The sequence below is a fragment of the Oxyura jamaicensis genome, chromosome 2 (assembly GCF_011077185.1).
Source record: "Oxyura jamaicensis isolate SHBP4307 breed ruddy duck chromosome 2, BPBGC_Ojam_1.0, whole genome shotgun sequence".
Taxonomy (NCBI): Eukaryota; Metazoa; Chordata; class Aves; order Anseriformes; family Anatidae; genus Oxyura; species Oxyura jamaicensis.
In genome coordinates, this window is record NC_048894.1 from 68,871,501 (window position 1) to 68,889,769 (window position 18,269).

At 36.7% G+C, this 18,269-nt stretch overlaps 1 protein-coding gene across 1 annotated transcript; it reads left to right on the top strand.

Annotated features, from left to right (window-relative positions):
* Positions 1-718: 718 nt before the first annotated feature.
* EEF1E1 (eukaryotic translation elongation factor 1 epsilon 1) lies at positions 719-17,914 on the top strand. The gene is made up of 4 exons (XM_035317492.1): positions 719-878; positions 2,735-2,935; positions 10,311-10,406; positions 17,233-17,914. The coding sequence occupies exons 1-4, from the start codon at positions 795-797 to the stop codon at positions 17,371-17,373; spliced, it is 522 nt and encodes a 173-aa protein (XP_035173383.1). The 5' UTR covers positions 719-794; the 3' UTR covers positions 17,374-17,914.
* The last annotated feature ends 355 nt before the right edge of the window (positions 17,915-18,269 follow it).

Below are 18,269 nucleotides of genomic sequence, written 5' to 3' on the forward strand. Positions count from 1 at the left end.
TCACCTGTTTCTCATCAGCCTCCTTTTTTAAGACACCTGACAGATGGGAGATACGTGTGGTGTGTCGTCTCTCAATATTCCCCAGATACAACACCGACACCACTCAACATGCTGTGGCTTTAATTTATTAAGAGCAATTATTTACTTATTGTGGTGGGGAAAGCTGCTACCACAGCAATGGATGGGACAAGGCATGATACTGACAGGAGGGAATTCTTGAACGTGTTATTGTCCTTTTATTGAGGTATCCAAGGCTCCGCAGGGCCAGCTGACGACACAACACCGTGAGCATGGGACGTTTCTCCCCAGCAAGATTCCACACAGGGGTCTGACAAACACATGAAGCGTCTGGAACCACCACTTCTACACGCGGCAGGGCGCGCTGACCCCCGGTCTCCCTGCATGTCCCTACTGCAAGGGAACAACGCCGAGGCCCGGGGCCGCCCCTCACCCCTTGCACCTCTTCTCCCCCCTCCCCGGGGCCGTCCCCCCGATAGCCGCCACAGCCGCCCAAAGACCGCGGAGACGTCGCGCCGGGAAGCGTGGCTTGAACCTCCCAGCGCGCACATGCGCAGAACACCAAGTGAGGGGAGGGCCTTCTCTGCGCATGCGCCCTCCGCAACCCGAAGAACATCCGCAATCCGGTAAACCCCTGCGCGTGCGTGGGCTGAGCCGAGCGTCTGATTGGCTAGCCCTCTCCCTCAGCCCAATAGTGGCGATGGTTGCTAAGGGGGCGTGGCGCCCGGCCGCCCAACGGTCTCGCTGGTTGTTGGCGGCGGCGGTTGCGAGGGAAGATGGCGGCGGCGGAGCTGGCGCTGCTGGAGGGGACGCTGGGCCTGCGGAAAGGGACCAAGTACGGCGCGCAGGGGGAGCGGCAGGTGAAGGGAGCCGGCGTGGGTCCCCGCGCCACGGCAGCCCCGTCCTGAGCCTTCCCCGGACGGTTCGGCCTCCTCCCACGCTCGCTTCGTGTCCCCCAGGCGAAGGACCGCGCGGCCTGTCCCCAGCCGTTCCCCTCATGTCCGTCCGTCAGGGGGCTGGCGGCTTGGAACAGGCTTGGTCTTGCTGCATCGCCCTACCTGTAGTCAGCACAGCTATGTCCGTGCTGGTGTGGTTAAATCCTGGGAAAGTGATCAGCTCTTAACATTAGAAATGCAGCTACAGCAAGGGGCTGTAGCTGTTAAATACCCTGTTGAAGTAGCTGGCTTGATGTTTTTGAAGCTCATAGGGAAGCACTGCCTTGTGAGATTTAAAAAGCAAACACACGACAAATAACGTGGGTCTGGGGAAGTCACAAACATGTAGTAGCCTTCACATTGCTCCCTCTCTGGGAGGCATAACAGAAACATTGCTGTTCATTTATGCTTTTATGTGTTTTTTGTTTTCATGTAAGAATTTTTTTGGTTTCAAATTTAGTAAGCTTCCATAACTATCTAACAGTCCAGCTGGTATTTTAATGCTATTGCTATAAAGTTTAAGTCTGAAGAAGTGGGTTATGAAATCTGTTCATGGTTTTTCCGACTTCATGTGCAGTGAAAAACAGAACAATCAAGGACTCTGCATAAAAATGCAAAATAAATAGCATGCTTCAAGCTTGCATTGCTTGTTAATTACATCTGAAGGTAGACAGTGTCCTGTGTAGTCATTTGATGCCATAAATGGCTGAATGGGTTTTAGGCTGCTGCATTGAGGTTCATTTCATTTGTAACTCTTAATGGTTCTGTTTCCTTTTCCACTCAAAAAGGCTGGCAGTACTTGTTGTGTTATTTCCTATATCTTCTGAAATAATTTCTTAAGACAAACTGACTTGTTCACTAGTGTACTCGTATACCCCAAAAGTCTGTATGGTGTGTTCAGTCAATTCTATGTGATTTTTTTTTTCTCTCTTTGAAGCAATATTTGTGATACAGTAGCAAGGATCCAGTTCCAAAGTCAACTTGTTTTGATGTGCTCTGAAGCATTTTGTAACTTAGTATGTTGCCTTCAGAAACTCTGTACATCTCACTTGTATTTGTTTCTTTGTAAAATACAAGAGATGTCTTTTCAAATCTTAATCAGTGTTTATGATAACAGGTATCTTTAACTTCAGCATTTAAATTTAAAAACTTTAAAACGCGTATTCTCGCATGCATTTTCGTTATAACAATTAAATTGCATTAAAATCACTTTAACATAGTAACATCATTAACAAAGATGTGATTAAAACTAGAGGCGTATGATACGCTGTTCTTCCCTGCGGTGGGTGAACAAATAACTTCTGTCTTGTTATTTTGTAATATAACAGTAAGTATGAATAAGCATTTCAGTAGATCTGGCTGCTATGACTGAAACTGGATGCTACTGACTTTATAACCTTTGGTCAGAGATCTGAATTTTAAAAATTAGTTAAAAGTTAGTTAATAGGTCTTCTGGCAGGGTCAGAACAAACAGTACTACTTCTTGGTAAGATCAGCATAACTGGATTGTTTTGTGCTGAAGGTGCCCTGAAAGAATAGGTGTCTTGTTTTGTCCACAGGCACGTTAAATGTGTCTCCAGTAAAAACTGAAAGTAAACCACCACAAAGAGTAAAAATACAACCCAAATGTTTTCCTTTTAATATTACTACCTTTTAGCATTAATATTTCTAAATTCTGGTCTCTCTTTAAAGGTCTTTTTGAATGACTGTAAAGAAACAATAGTTACAGTCAATAGAGTACATTTTGAATGAGTTAGAATATTATTATTTTTCTCTTCTAGATTCCTGTTCTGCAGACAAACAATGGTCCTGGTCTGACAGGATTAATTACTATAGCTGCCCACTTGGTCAAACAGGCTAAGAAAGAACAACTGCTTGGAAGCACTGCAGAGGAGAAGGCTGTCGTTCAGCAGTGGTTGGAATACAGAGTGACTCGAGTAGATAGATGTTCTAGTAAAGAAGATACTAGAACAATTCTAAAGGTAAGCAGTACTTAATTAACTTGGCAGTGAATTTTGGAGTGGTTAGACCTTAAAGATTATAGTACTAATGTGTGTAAAAAGAAGCAATTAATAAAAATGGGAAAATGCTGAAGAATTGCTGAAGAATAAAAGCTGCCTTTTATTGATCAACAAAACAAAACCTGAAAACAGGAGGGAAGACGCATTCTAAAATACATGAAGCTGAATTTTTACCATATTCTGTGGCTATAATGCTGTGAACTACTTAAAACATTCCAGATAGCGTAGAGATTATTCAATAGCTTAGTCTCTCTTTAGCCTTGTAAGATACCAGCTTCTTAATATTTCATTAAACCCCACTTACAAACAAGTTGTGTTGCATTTAGAGATAATTCCGCACTAATTTAAGAGCTCTTCTTCCTGATTTGATAATTATGGATGTTGTGACATTGTGGTATGTGCAATAGTAAAAAATGAAATCGTAAGGTAATTCCTGCCAAACTGCCCTTCACATTGAGCTACTTCATGTGGAGGCTTCAGTCCACTCTGCTCAACTTTTCTTGTACTCTGACGCTTCTTCCCCTAATATAGGTGGAAGCAAAAAAATCTCAAGGGTCACCCCATTATTTGAGTAGCCAGATGGCAGTGAGTAGATGGGGGGAAAAAAACTTGCTGTTCTCCTTTTTACTCCTTGTGACTGATAATTATTATCTTTGCAATCTTTTGGGAATAAAGTTTGAAGAGAGAAATCGCTTTATGCTGCTAAGTACTAAGAGCTATGTTTTATTAAGTGTGTATGAAACAGCAGTAAAATTCAGTCAATTATTTTTTTCTAATTTTAAAATATATCAGCTTTAGAATGTACAAAATGCTCAATACTACTAATTAGCCTATGCTGCAAAATAGCTTTGAGCTGCAAGGTATTAGAAAGATTAACTACACTTGTGGATAGAGGTGTCTTAATATTTCTGATTTTTGTTAGGAGCAGCAAAACTGCTTCATACAGAATTTATTTCAGCAAGCCAAAGACTGCTGAAGCAGCAGGCAAGACATAATTTAGGTTGCTTAAAATCAAGGGAAATCTGGATCTTGAAATGGTGCAAAACAAAATCTTGCCGGTAATCTGTTGTTCTTCTCAAACTGACAAGCCTCCTTGCTCTGTAAAAAGGCAGATTTGGTGAACACCCTAAAGAACCATTCCTTTCACTTATCTCAGATTATCTGTGATGTATATTGATCTCGTTTTATCTATGGAATGTCTTCTGCTGGTTAAGCATGAGCTTATTTGCATTGCTTCTTTTTGTGACATCATTGGTCTTACCTTCTATGTGTAGATGCTATCAAAACATTTATGGTCACAGTTATTCTACAAAAACCTCTCCAGAGTTCTCTTTGTCCTTTGAGAGTTTTAAGAAATCGGCTGAAGTAGGCATAGAGTAATCAGGATTTAACTTCTAGTTTAGCTGTACTTTGAACAGGAGATATGATTAGGTGGCCCTCAGATGTCCCTTTCAACCTGGATGTTTTTTTCTCGCTAATTTGATAGAAGGCAGTCCAACTGTGTAGAACTGTTGATTGTATAGGAAGCAATTTACCTTCCTAATCTGCTTGGTATCTTCCAAACAAATGAATTAACTTATTGCAAGGACTTCCATTTTGTCAAATTAACGATAAAAGAAAGGCTGAGGAAGAAATCTATTAAAGAGAATCACTTCAACTTTTTGTTATTCTAGTCAGTTGCTGGTCAGCTAGGTACCTGTCCTGATGTAAATCCTTTCCTTTTTTAAAAAAAGTATGGCAGATATGTAATAATTCCATTTGCTTTTTGTAGTTTTAGATAAACCACCTTCTGTTTAGTCCCAAACCGTAAGAAGGCTGTATGAGAATTACTAACTTTTATTTATCTTTGTTTACCATTTCATCATATAAAAACAAAGCAAATTTGTCTTGTTATGATAAAATATCTGCTCTGAATGCCCTAAGTGATGATACCTGCTTTGTTACCACAAGCATGAGTATTTGTAGAATTGCATTTGGGTAGGAATACCAGGCACGGAGGTGTGATGGCTTTGTGCTTATATCTTTTCAGTGTTAGCCTTATATCTTTATATCTAAGTTATATCTTTTTCAGTGTTAGCCTTAGGAGCACTAGTAGTATAGAAAAGAACTGAAATACAAATACATAATAAAATTGTTTCCAAACAGAACTTCCTAACTGAGAAAAAGATTTTCCCTAAAGTTATAGTGACTGCCTAAAAATATATAATATATCCTAAATACATCTTTAAAATTTTCCTACAGACTTTTTTTAGCAGATACTGAATGGCCAGAGTTTATGCAGGACTGTTGTGGAATTGTTCCAGCATTAATAATTTCATAGTGTAGCAATTAATTTTTTTTAATTTGTTCTCTTGCCACCATCATTAATCAGAAAAAGAGGCAGCCTACCATTAAAGTGTACTATGCCAAATGGGAGTATAAGGAGGGGGAAGAAAGGAGACGGGGGCGGGGGAGAACACTAAAATAGGGAGGCAAGTCTGAGATTGTAGTTTTACAACGTGTCTGGAATACACAATGGCAGTCTTGGGACGGTTGCAGCCTAGAGCCACAATTTATAATAAGCTGTGCCAAAAACAGTTCAGTTGCTTCTGCTATAAACGTCAGGCTGCCTCTACTTAACCCTTAAATGAGGTGATCTGTTTCTGAAGAACATCAGATAATAGCTAGGTTAATGTCTGTTCATTTGAACAGGAAAGTTTTTATTATTTTGTTGTTGTTGACCTTAAGAAAATTTCTTACTGGTGTGTTTACTAAAGCTGTTACCTGGCATGAAGACAATTGTCAGGTAGTCAGACCATCTTAACAAGGATTTTTAGTTACTTAGCAAATCCCATATGGTTCTGAACCTGTCAGCAAAAGTATTCTCAAATTTTTGTTCACTTCTGATTTGAGCTCCTGTGCTGGAAAAAAAGAAACAGGATTAATGCCTCTAGACTGTCCTTTGGCAGATAGGAGTAATGTAGGAACAATAAATGTCAGTAGTGGTGATTATATAATGGCCAGTGTATTACACGAACTTTCTTTTTCACAGGATGAGGCAGTATTCCCTTTGCTTTTGGTCAACTGAGTGATGCTTGGTTAGTGGGAAAGGAAGTTGCATGGAAGGCAGGGAGGTGGGTGTCTCTAAATCATTGAGTTGTTTTTCTTGATACGTTGTAGGATTTCTGCTCTTCTCAGGAGGAACTGAGAACCTTTGTATTCTCATGCCACCAAATTTCTACTTGAATATTAATGAAATCCATTCAGTAGATTTGAATGTCTCTGCTTTGTCAGTTTTAGGTATTCAGATGTTGAGGGTTCTAAAATATCTCCTATCCAAAATATTATTAGGAGCTTATACTAGATTTCACAGAAAAGCTTCCACAGAAATGGCAGAAGTACTCTGCAGGATTGTTATAACCAAGAAGTTCCACATAATACTTCCAGTATCTCATACAAAAATATTCCATGATTATGGCTAATTGTCCCAATTTCCTGTGTTATCTGGCTCTAATAATCAAGTTCAATTAGAGATTTAAATAAAAGAGCTTCAGTTATTGTTTAAAGTGCTTGTTTGAAAAATTAGTGTTTCTACCACTGTTTAAGTAGGTTAATCCATTCAGTTCTCTGTCTGTAGAGTTAATCCACAGTTCTTGTATGCTGTTTTTCAACAGACTTCTAAATGGGATGCCTAACCACTTTGGCAAGCTTGTACATCCAGTGTTCTTTAAACATCGTGTCTGTTTTCTCTCATTCCTTTTCTAACAGCACCAGGATATTGTTGCATGCTGACAGGCATAAAAGATTGCACTTTGATTATTTGAGCAACATTTTTAGTTAGAGCTGTTTTTCCTCTGTCCTTCACATGAAGTGCAATATAATGAGCGTAATATTCCTCCAAAACAGGTTTAGCTCATGGTTTCAGTTAGATAAGGGTCTTCCATTATAGTTAAAAATAAGGCTATACACTAGCCATGAAGTTATGCCTTTCTTGGATATGGCTGCAAAATCTTCATCTTGGGTTTTGTATTGCCCAAGGCTTTCCTGGGCTTTCTAAGGCTCTTTGCCTTTGTGTGCTGTCATAAAAAGGCAGTTAGGGTGGAAATGGTCTTGTGACTATTGCTGACTGAAAGCACATGGTTTTGTATGTAAAGGAAGTGTGTACACCAGCAGTGCATTCTTAGGGACAGAATATCCAGAACACAATTAGGGGATACATCGTAAGCTATGGAGCTGTTGTAAGAATCGACTGTTACTTATCTGAGCTACAGTGATGGGCAGTGTCTCAACTTGTGGTGTCTTAACAGATGAATTGAATTGCAGACAATTGTACTACATACCTATAGTATCCAATGCTGGGGGGTAGCCAGCTATGTGCTGTGGATGAGACGTGTTGAGCTCTTGCTCTAGATAAGGGCTATACATCACACATCTATTCGTAAAACAAGCAAACTGAAATCCATCAGATAGTACATGAGTAACATAACTTGCTTCTCTCCCGTATTCCCCTACTCCAAAATGGAATTTGAATTGCTGCAGTCATTCAGTGCATACAGCAAACTGCAGTTATGCCTTAAGGACTGACAGTTATTTAACACTAAATTGTATGTACGTAATCAGTCTAAGTAGTGACGTTAAGTACATGAAAGCTAACAGACCTGAATCTTCAGGATATCCTAGAAATTTTAATATAGTATTGTATTCATATTTCCAGTAAACTCTCCATGACAGAAAGACTGTTCCAATTTAATAGTGTGGTCACTTAAGAAAGCTTCACTTTCAGGAATTTTACCACAGTTGGCTATTAGCCAATAATATAACAATATATGGGAAGTATAGCCCATGAAGCAAGATCTTCTACATGTTCTAATGCACATGGAAAAAACTGTACTGTGATGTTTTTGAATTAGCTTGCCTTTTATGATATGAAATTGGAGTATCTTCTTATTCTTCCCTTATGGGTGTAATGTATATATTCAAAAACAGATTTACAAACTAATGCTCATTTATCCAAGACTCCACTACATTTGTCAGACTCCATTTGTTCAGTTAACTGACTTGATAAAATTTGATGAGCTAGAATAAATAATCGTTCAAACTGTAATAGCTTACTTTGCCTTAAGACTTGAATTTGTTCTTAGTGATAAATATTTTGAGGCTGCAAATATTCTGTGCAGGTATTGTGATGGTGTTAACCCATCCTGAACTATGAGCTATGCAAACCAATATTTCTGTGTACAAACTAGCCTACCTCTTGAAGATACGTAAAACTAAGAATCAGCATGCTGTAACTTCTTCAGCCAAAATTCTGGATTTTAACAGTGAAATAACTGCATTAACTGTACTCTCATAGTTAACAGGATGTTATAAAGTAAAAAGCTTATTTGTATAGCCAAGAATATGAAATAAGGTCATGGCAGAGGAGCAAAATTTCAGTGGCATTACTTTTCACAATAAAGTGTTATTTCCAATTAATCCAAGTAAAATGCTGGTCAGATAACTTGTGTCAGAAGGGGTTTATGATTTCTTCCTAGTATATTGACTTACAGATTTTCTTTTGTGAAAGCTGTTTTTTAACAATTTATTTGCCTTTGTGTTCTGTAAATAAAATCCCACAGAACGGTAGTTACAAGTTTAAAGTAATTTGAGACCTAACTAATATGAAGAAAGCAGCAACCAAGTGTAAAGGAAAAAGCTGCGTAGCCAGGGGCAGATGAACTTAGAGTCTTAAATGTGTAGGGGTTAATATTTTTCCCTGATTTGCTCTAATAAAAGAAAACCAAAGCAGACATTAAGATGTTTCAGTCTTAGAGAAGTACGGGAGTCCCGTAAAAATGCAAGGTCAGAGGCTGTAAAGTGTCAGTGTTTTGAGTTGTTTTTTTACAAACTAACTGCAGAATATGTCAATATATTTGAGACAGTAGAATTAGAAACCCACAGAAATTGTAATACACTACAGTCTAAATTATTTTTTAATTGTTCATTAATGAATAAACCCCTTTTCCTTGCCCTACCCTTTTTTTGAAAAATAAAGAGTTCTATTAAAATGAAATGTGCTGTAATTGAGACTGAATCGTTTTAGGGACATTTTGAAAAACATTATGTTTAAGCTGTTTACCAGTTTCCAGAAGGGAATAAATGGCCTAAGAAAACTGGCAGGAGTGCTCTGAGCAGAAACTTACTGTAAGCTTGTTTGTTTTTCTTGGGTGTTTGGTGGTATTTTTTTTTTTTTTCCAAACCAGTAGAGGAATATTAACTGGGAATTTCTACCATCAAGGAAAAGCTAGGAGAGACTTTTCCTACGCTTCAGAAAAGAATGTCATAAAACTAGAACTTGCTTATGCTGTAGTTTATCCCCAGGATTGAAGTAACTTTTGCTTGCTGTTACATTTTCCTCTTTAGCGTCAAGTAGGGGGCACAAAGGTGTTTGACTAAGATGAGGAGTAGGTAAGGTATTGAGGGAAGGAAGCGAGACCTGTCCATAAGCAATACCTGTGTTCTCAGGCATAATAGTTGACCAACAGTGAGTCTCTCTGCCTTCTGTTTTCCTGCAGAGAACAACTACATATGAAAAGTCTTCAGTAATGCAGACTTGAAATACTTATTCATTGAACCCAAATGGAAGTCTTCTACTACCCATCCTTATACCATCTGATATGGAGTTGTTGAGAGAGATGATCTTAGAGTGCTGAAACAGTGCTCCATATGATCTTAGGTAATGACTGAGTTGACTGTATCAGTCAGTAAGATTCGCTAGCAATGATTTCAACATTAATAAAAGCAGGTGTCAAATGGTACCAGTTGATGGGTATCAAATTTCAGGCATGAGTTAAGCATGTTTATCTCCTATGTCATTATCCCTTTATGTTTCTCTCCCTTCTTACAGATTTGCAGTTTGAGAACTTCTTGAAACACTGATGCTTTTATGAGTCATATGCACTAGTCAATAAAATGCAAGTTTCTTGCTTTTTTTATTTGAGTAACTTGAAGCCAGGAGAAGAGGGTTGAAAGTATATCTGTGGGGTCAGGTTAATATGTAAAATAATACTTGTATTTACAAAAACTTGAGTGGATGTCAGTAAATAGGGGAATGATGGAAAATTGTGGGACAGCAACAAATTGTCTCGCACTTTGTTTAGAGACGAACACTTAAATTTTGTTGAAAACTCACTGTCAAGGAACAATGACTGAAGTAATTATCTTGATGCTTTTAAGAAACTTTTCTTTTAGTGTTTTTCTCCTACACTGAGTTTAGCTAAATTAAAGGTGGCACTTATTTAAATACCTGGTCTCCAGAGGAAGGTCTCAATCTTACAAAGTCCGTATTACAATGGTATAATAACTTTTTCCTTTTTAGGATCTTAACACACACCTCGAAGATAAAGTCTACCTTGTAGGAAACAGTTTTACCTTAGCAGATATTTTGATGTACTATGGATTGCATCATGTCATGGTAAGTGCTATTTGAATTTCTTTTATGCATAGAGCTATCATAATTGTTTATTTATCTCAAGGGCAGTTTATTGTTGTAGAAGCTAAACTATAGGATCAGTGATAATTGCAGAACAAAAAAAAAAGTGAGATTTCTTATGAGGAACTTCATATATAACTTGCCTATAAGTGTATATTTTACTTTTTTAATGTTTAGCTATGGACCTGTGAAAATGAAAATAAGTGTATTATCTGTAGTACTCAGAGTACTTCAGTTGCCTGTATGGACAGTAACATAAGGATGATACCTGTCCCTCTGTTTCTAGAGCTTACCTGTTCAAGTTTGAAATGTGACTGCTTACAAAACTACAGGGGAAATAGATAAATGAAACTCAAAGAATGTGTCAGAACTGGACATACTAAAATTGTTAGAATAGAAGTGCTACTGGTGCTATAAAAGTTGCCCATAAATAAAGTTCCTGAAGGATAAATGCATATAAGTGTCAGCTATAATGACATGTCATTCTTGTTTCAAGGTTTAGTGATAAGGCTTGATAACATACAGAATATGAAAATAACACGTGAAGGCTGATGCTTAAGGGGAAAAAGGTTGTACTGAATAGAAGTGATGTTGAGATTCTTCATACGTAGCTCAGGGTTTACTGCAAAGTGCTTATAGATCACTGCACATCAATTTTGAACCCCAAGAGGTAATTTGAAAATAAAACAATAGCAGTTATTTGTATTTGGGTGGCTGGAACGTGGTTGTGAATGAGCGTTCATTCTTTGGAGTGAGTGTTTCTAAACAAACCAAACCAAATGGTCTGCTGAAATCTTGGTGGAGGATAAAATCATGGAGTTTGCCAACAGAAAATGGCAGGGAAACAAATATCTAAAAAAGTGCCTCTGATTAAATGCCTGTGTCTGATCTGTGAATTCAGTCAGCTGGTAAACTGTTAGTTTATACAATTAAAAGCAGAGTACCAGGAGAAGAGTGCAACAGGACTTGTGCTTCAAAAGGGAATATGAAGAGGAAGGGCAAGAGATCAGGTAATGAAATATTACTAAAAATTAGAGATCTTATGTATCTCTTGACTGTCCAGGAATAAATCTTCGAATAAGACAGTGCAAGTAGTGGAGAGGAAAAGAAAGCTTCATTTCAGGTTTTTGAAAACACGTTAAAATCACTTAGAATTAATTATGTTGAGAAGTTATACTTAAATCATGTTTTCCTTGTAGGGGATGGATGTGTTGACTGGAACGTCAAATGGGTTACTTTTCACTCATTATATGAAAACATGCATATAAACATTTTTTTTCAATATGGCTATGTACTGTGAGACAATAGAAGTTCAAATAAGACTTTTTTTTTTAAATTAAGCAGGGGAAACTCAAGCATATTTTATATTTAGTTTGCTCTAGAGTAGGCCACCTAATCAAGAAGAAAAGATACAAGTTGTTGCTTTGGGAAATAGAACAGATGGTAAAAACAAATGACTTAGTGCTCCTGGGTGCCTGCAACCATCTAGACACTACTTGGGACAAGTTTATAGTACAACATCTGTTTCTGAAATGCTTGATTTTGGCAGAAGATAATTTTCTGACTCAGAAAAGTATAAAGGGCAAATAATGGGGTTGCTATCCTAAACAGAAGAAAATCTAGAAACTGCTAGTTAAGAATTACATATTTTTAAGGTTTCAGAATTTGTTAATGTTGTTATTTAACTTGAGAGGTAAGATCTTGAACTGGCATTTTTTTTTACTCCAGTAATGAGAGCAGAGTACTTTGAGCTGCTTCTCTGCCCCAAGCATTAGGCAGGAGGGAAAGATGCTCTAATATGATGCAGTTGAGAGAAGCAGTTTGTCATATCTACCACTGTTTCAGCTAAGCCTGAAAAATGTGCAAAATGTCAGTAAGGTTTTCTTCCTATAATCATTCCAGAGAAAAGGTGGGGAGGATGGGAGAAGGGGATCCACAGTTGCTGTCTAGAAAATGAATGTGAAAATAGTACTGATAAGGGCCTTTAGGATTAATCTATGCTTTTGATGGGCTAACAACTACATACAAATACAGTCATCACTAATAGAATACTATAAATAGTAGTGACATACCATGATTGTCCTGAATGAGCCAAGTATTACTAAAACTTTTCAGACCTTCTGATGAACTAGAAAAGTTTTTAAGACCACATGCCCTTACTGCTTGCTGTTTCACCTTCCTTCATTGGTGTTTCTGAGAATATATGATAAACTTTAGAATATATGATAAACTTTTGTATTCCTCCCCACCTCTAATTTGCGCGCACACACCCCACATTATCCAGGTGGAATTCTGCAACCTGATTCTTCACTGTTCAATAGTCAAACTGTAATTCAGATAGACTAACAGTAACTCTTCATTTTGTAGTTGAATGCTTTTTATTTGTTCTTCATTTCTATCCTAGTTATCTTAATAAGGATGATAGTGATAAATGTTTAAAAATCCATACCGTGGCAAAAGAATTAGTATTTTAATGAGTGAAGGTATTCAGAGGTAGCATTTGGGGTTTCATGCCAGGGTTGTAGGAAAAAAAAAACAGTTTATTAATTAGAAATACACATAATGATGAGGCAGTAACTAAATTATGTACATTGTTCTGCATCACAGTGTAGGTCACAAACACCCAAAAAGCGTAATGCTTGATGCTGGCTGTCTAAATGGACTTTCAAGCTGGTGTTACTTACAGTCATGTAATTCTGGGTCTCTGTGTGTCTAGTATAAATATTGTTGTTTTGTCTTTTGACATTTTGATTACTTAAATACATATGTAAATGGTTTTGATGAACAATGAAGTTCTGCTAGGCTAAAGCATGGATTGCAGAGAAAACATGAATTTGGAAGCATTGCTTGAGGATAACTCAGGCAATCAGTAAGCACTAAATTCCTCTGTGGTAATGAACTTGTTTTCATATCAGAGCTAATATATTTTTTTTCGCATTATTTTTTTTCATAAATAGAACTAAACTAGTAAAGTGATGTTTGAAAATATTTAAGAGATATAATCAATACAAAGCTTGATCTAACTTTACTTTGTAGACTTTGGTAGAACTGAAATGGTAGTCTCAAGTCTATATGTTTGAGTTTAAAATTTCTGTAATAAGCACTGGAATATAACTTACGGGTGAAGTGTATATCTACAAATAGAAGAAATCTCAGTCTAAATTTTGGAGTCAAATTAAATGTAATCTAGTACAAAAATTAAGTTAATTAAGCTACTAATACTGATGTGCGAGACTGCAGTAATATTTTTTTTCCTGTATGAATGTTTCCAGTAATAAACAAATTGTTTTTTTTTGATATTCATTGATACACTGCTTATCTTAGTACTGGGGTAATGGGCTTTCCTTTTAAAGAATAATGCTAGGAGTGGTTCTTAGACTAAATTTAGAAGAAATGGCTTTACGTTAAAGGTTTCTTAATTCTTAACATGTTACTTTAAACCAAAGATGCCTCAAAACCATGTGAAAGTATTTTACAAAACACAGCATTCAGCTGTTGTTTTCCACTTGTATGTAAAAGCTAAATTAAAAGGTGAAATAGTATCTGTTCTTCTCTTGATGCTGAAGAGCTTTAGACATACACAGGTAATTTTAGACTTCCCATGTACATGTAGGGATATAGGCATGGGAATTTATGCCCGCATTCCCAGTGCTACTGAAAGCAAATATAATTAAAGCTTGTGTATTTATATCCCTTCTAGAAACTCTTCTAGTATGCATTGTGTGATGAACACCTTTGTTATCCTTCATGAGCTGTGTGGTGGAAAGCTAAGACTTTTTTTCATAATTTAAAAAAAAAATCAAATTGAACGTCTGCTTCTTTGCTGTTGAAATAATTGCTTTAATAGCAAATAATTATTTTATCAGTAGAATAGCAGCCTTCCTTAACTTGGGGGAATTGTCTAATTTAATGAGGAAGAATAGAAAATACCCATCTAACAAAATGTTGTAAAAATGCCATGGAAGTGATCTCTAAACAATTAACCTAAGAGTTATGTTCTGAGTAAAAAGTAGAGCATGCCACAGAGTGCTTTTTAATATATTTCACTGATAGAGTACATTATGTAAATAAGCAAAAAATATCTTGCTTGTTCTGCCTGGAGTACAAAGAAGGGTTTTATTATTAGAGTACTGCCTATTTTGCCCTTCAGATGTTTTTCCACTATGCTAACAGGATGGAGAAGGACTCATTTTCCAAACCTTATTTTTGATTTACTTCAGAAATGTATTTTTGAGACTGTAAATCATAATTTTATTGTAATTAAAATTAACTGTAATTGTAATGTTAAAAAATGAAATTGAGTATTATCAATATAAAATTACAGGGAGAGGAAATAGCTGCAAAATCTGAAGTTCAGTTCAGGATTTTCATAACCAAGCGCTTACCCAGTAAAGATGTTAGGGAAAAGGGGTATTGTAATTCTGTCAGTGTACAATAATCACTGAAGTTATAGTATTTTTAGTACCTGCTCATACTTTACTGAAAATTGGGATAAGTATTAATCGTAGATAGTCTTTAGGGTGTATGTTGTTTTTTACGTACTCTGGTATGAAGCTGTAGAGCCATTTACAAACACCAACTTCAAATTGCAATTAATTGTAACAAACTGCATGTGATCAAAAGCACCTTCTGGTAAATGGAGTTGCATGTTTTTGTCTGTCCTGTATTACTGTCTGAAGAACCTCAGGCAGTTTACGAAGTATCTTAATTTAAAAAAAAAAAAAAAAGTTTTTAATACCTTCCACTACCTTTTGCTTGTAATGCCTAATACAACTTTAGAGTTTTTCTTCTTACAAATGTTTTTTCTCCACTTGACTAATGTTGGTTAGCCATGTTAATTTTAATTTTAGAGCTCTGTGACTATATGTCTGTGCTTTAATTGATTTGGCTGTACACTTTGATCGGACTGTATACAGCTGTAGGAACAGTGTTTACATCTCCTGCCAGCAGCAAGGAGGAGGATGCAACAGCTTTTCTCATACTGCCTGAACTGGGGTACATAACAGTTTAAAACTGCACATGTTTTGTGGAAATGTGTGCAGTAGTATGCTTATGTTTTGGCAAGTGAGTTCTATAGGAAGAAGAGCATCTTCTTGTGGGGAGCAGCTGAAAGATCCCCACTTCTCGGTTTTTGCTGCAGTTACTTGTGCAGCAAGTGCTCCTTGCTGTTAATACAGCTTTATTCTCATAGAGAACAGAAAATTATGTGACATTGGTTTAGAATTCTTTCCTGTAATTCTTCAAAATTCTTTCTCTTTTTGTTCCTCTAGCCAGTTCATTGTAGTAGATATCCTTATGGTGTGGGGATTTTTTTGTTTGGATTTTTTTTTTTACCTCTACATGTTTAAAGCTTTCTGATTCTAAGCCAAGTGCTGGCCTGTGTGAGAGAATAGTAAGGGGAACCAGTGGCTGTTATAGCCAACTCTTAAAATCCAAAAGGCTGGTTTGTCACAAGGTAAAATTCACCATGAGGCTTAGTTTTGAACACTGGCTTTTCATTTGTACAGCTGAATTAAATGAATTCATATAGTTTTTATTGTAATTTAAAGTCTATTCGAACATACTTGTGTCCAGCTGTCCTGTGCCCATGATGAAACTGGCAATGACCTTGCATTACCCATGAAATCTGGTGTTTGTAGAACAAGGCATAAGGAGTATTCTATCTGTTTAGCTGTTGAGGAGGGGATTAACCTTGTTTGGCTGTAGGAGTCTAAGCATGAAAAAAGCAGGCATGTCTACCTAGTGATTTGTCTGTTAAGACTATCCTCTACAGGTGTGCTCCCTTTTTGTTTATTGCAGGTGTTGTCAAAGTGAATCAGTGAAGCTTGATGGCTGACTGAAGTGAGATGAGTCCTACACTGCATGGGTTAAATATTAGGGAGATGAGAAAGAGGAGTTCACATGAAGATGATGGTTTTTTTTCCTGATAGTTTTAGTAGTTTGTTTTGAGGCTTACCTATTTCTAAATAGTTTTTGTTGTAGGTTAACATGAGGAAGCAGGTTATTGTCTAAATTGATACACTAACTTGGTTCCAGAGGAATGAAGACTTAGAACTGGTTATCAGGGAAAGGTAATACAGGTGATACAGTATGGAGGTAGTTATATTACTGCTGGCTTTAAAGAGACTGAGGTTATAAAAAGACTTTATTGAAAATATTTAAGGATGTTGCTGACTTTAACGTAGAAGACTCTGAAAGGTATAGCTGACATGTAGTTATAGATGACTGCATTTGATCTAGTTGTACAGTAAAAGCAGAGGTAGACTAGAGCTATTGCAGTAGGTATATAACACTTGGAAGCTTCTCCCTGGCTGCTCTTGTTGCTATTCAGGTAACTATTGTATGACTATTGATCAAAATGGAATATAGTCAGTTTTACTAACCAGTCTGAAATGGCCTGAAAAAATGTATTCCTGCACTTTTAATATACGTTACACGTTGCCTGTGAAGCAGGACTTCCTGCTGGGTTAGAGGAGCGTGTAAGACTTGTGCATAATTAGGAACTCTTCCCTGTATCTTGACACTATATGTTAACCATGAGTAGATAAAAGTTTTAAAGCATGCTGACAACCTTTCTTCCCACCCCCAAGTATAATATAAAAATGTATAATCCACCTTCCAGATTTCTTCATTTGAATAAATGAAGAACGCATACATAATTTAGACTGTGAAATTAAGGTATTAAGGAAATTCTATTGCTCTGTAACAACTCCCTGTGAGTTGAAATTGTCTATAAAACTATACACTTCTAATTTGTCTTACCACATATGATACTAATAATGCGACCTTGTGTTTCTTCTCCATGCAGGTGGACCTCACAGTGCAAGAAAAGGAGAAATACCTTAACGTGTCTCGCTGGTTCAACCACATTCAACATTATCCAGGTGTCCGACAACAGCTGTCTAATGTCGTCTTTATCAAGAACAGATTATATACTAATGTTCCTTAAGGAAAATTTTAATGTCATGTTGGAATGATGTTGAGAGTCTAGAAGTTATGTCCAAAACCACTAAGTTGAAAATACTGGTTTGTAACCTTCTATATGTGAACCAAAACTGGCAATGCCTCAAATAATACTTGCATTGAATCGCTATTGCTTGTTCAAGAATTTGAACTAGTTACAGAATTGTATCATGTATCTGATTAAATGGAACAATGGCAGAAAGATGGAAATTGAGTTTTAATTCACTATTTTTAAAAAAAAAAGTTCTTTCAATTAAACATTCAACTGTAATTGCATGGCCTTTGTAGGAACAAATTACTTAATTTCCTTTCATTTTTCACTCCTATTTATTGAATTTATGCATATGTCCCCCTTTTCCATTTTATTTTCCATGAATGTTTACACTAGTTTTGTAAAAGTTAAGAGCTATATTATGTGCCAAGGATGTGAAAAAGGGAACATGCAAATGTTACAAAGTATTTAAGTGACTGAATAAATTATTTTGAAACTGTAGTCTTAATTTGGCTGTGAAACTTTTTAGTTTATTTAAAAGGCACATAAAATCTTAGTTGACTTCTTACTTCATTTTATGATATTATGGACCTCTGCTGAGACTCTAGAAGCATTTTATTTCAAAGATTCTGCATGTCTTGCTTCTATGCTATTTACATGTAAGTAAAATAACAAGATCCTAAAAAGAAAGTTGGGGGAAAAACATGCAAGATCATGAGTAGTAAATTCAATTTGCAAAAGTTTATTTTAAAACCAAGGACACTTGCTGAATCAAACACTTCACAGGTCACTTCACCCTAGAACCATGGTCTTTTTTTCATAATGAATTTCAAAATGGTAACAATGGTCTAAGGTGTGTATCTGGGTTTGGTAACTACATTTTCCACAAT

Coding starts and splice junctions, on each gene's coding strand:
- EEF1E1 (XM_035317492.1), top strand. CDS start 795: ATGGCGGCGGCGGAGCTGGCGCTGCTGGAGGGGACGCTGGGCCTGCGG. Junction 879..2,734: donor GCGCGCAGGGGGAGCGGCAG/GTGAAGGGAGCC, acceptor TTTCTCTTCTAG/ATTCCTGTTCTGCAGACAAA. Junction 2,936..10,310: donor ATACTAGAACAATTCTAAAG/GTAAGCAGTACT, acceptor TTTCCTTTTTAG/GATCTTAACACACACCTCGA.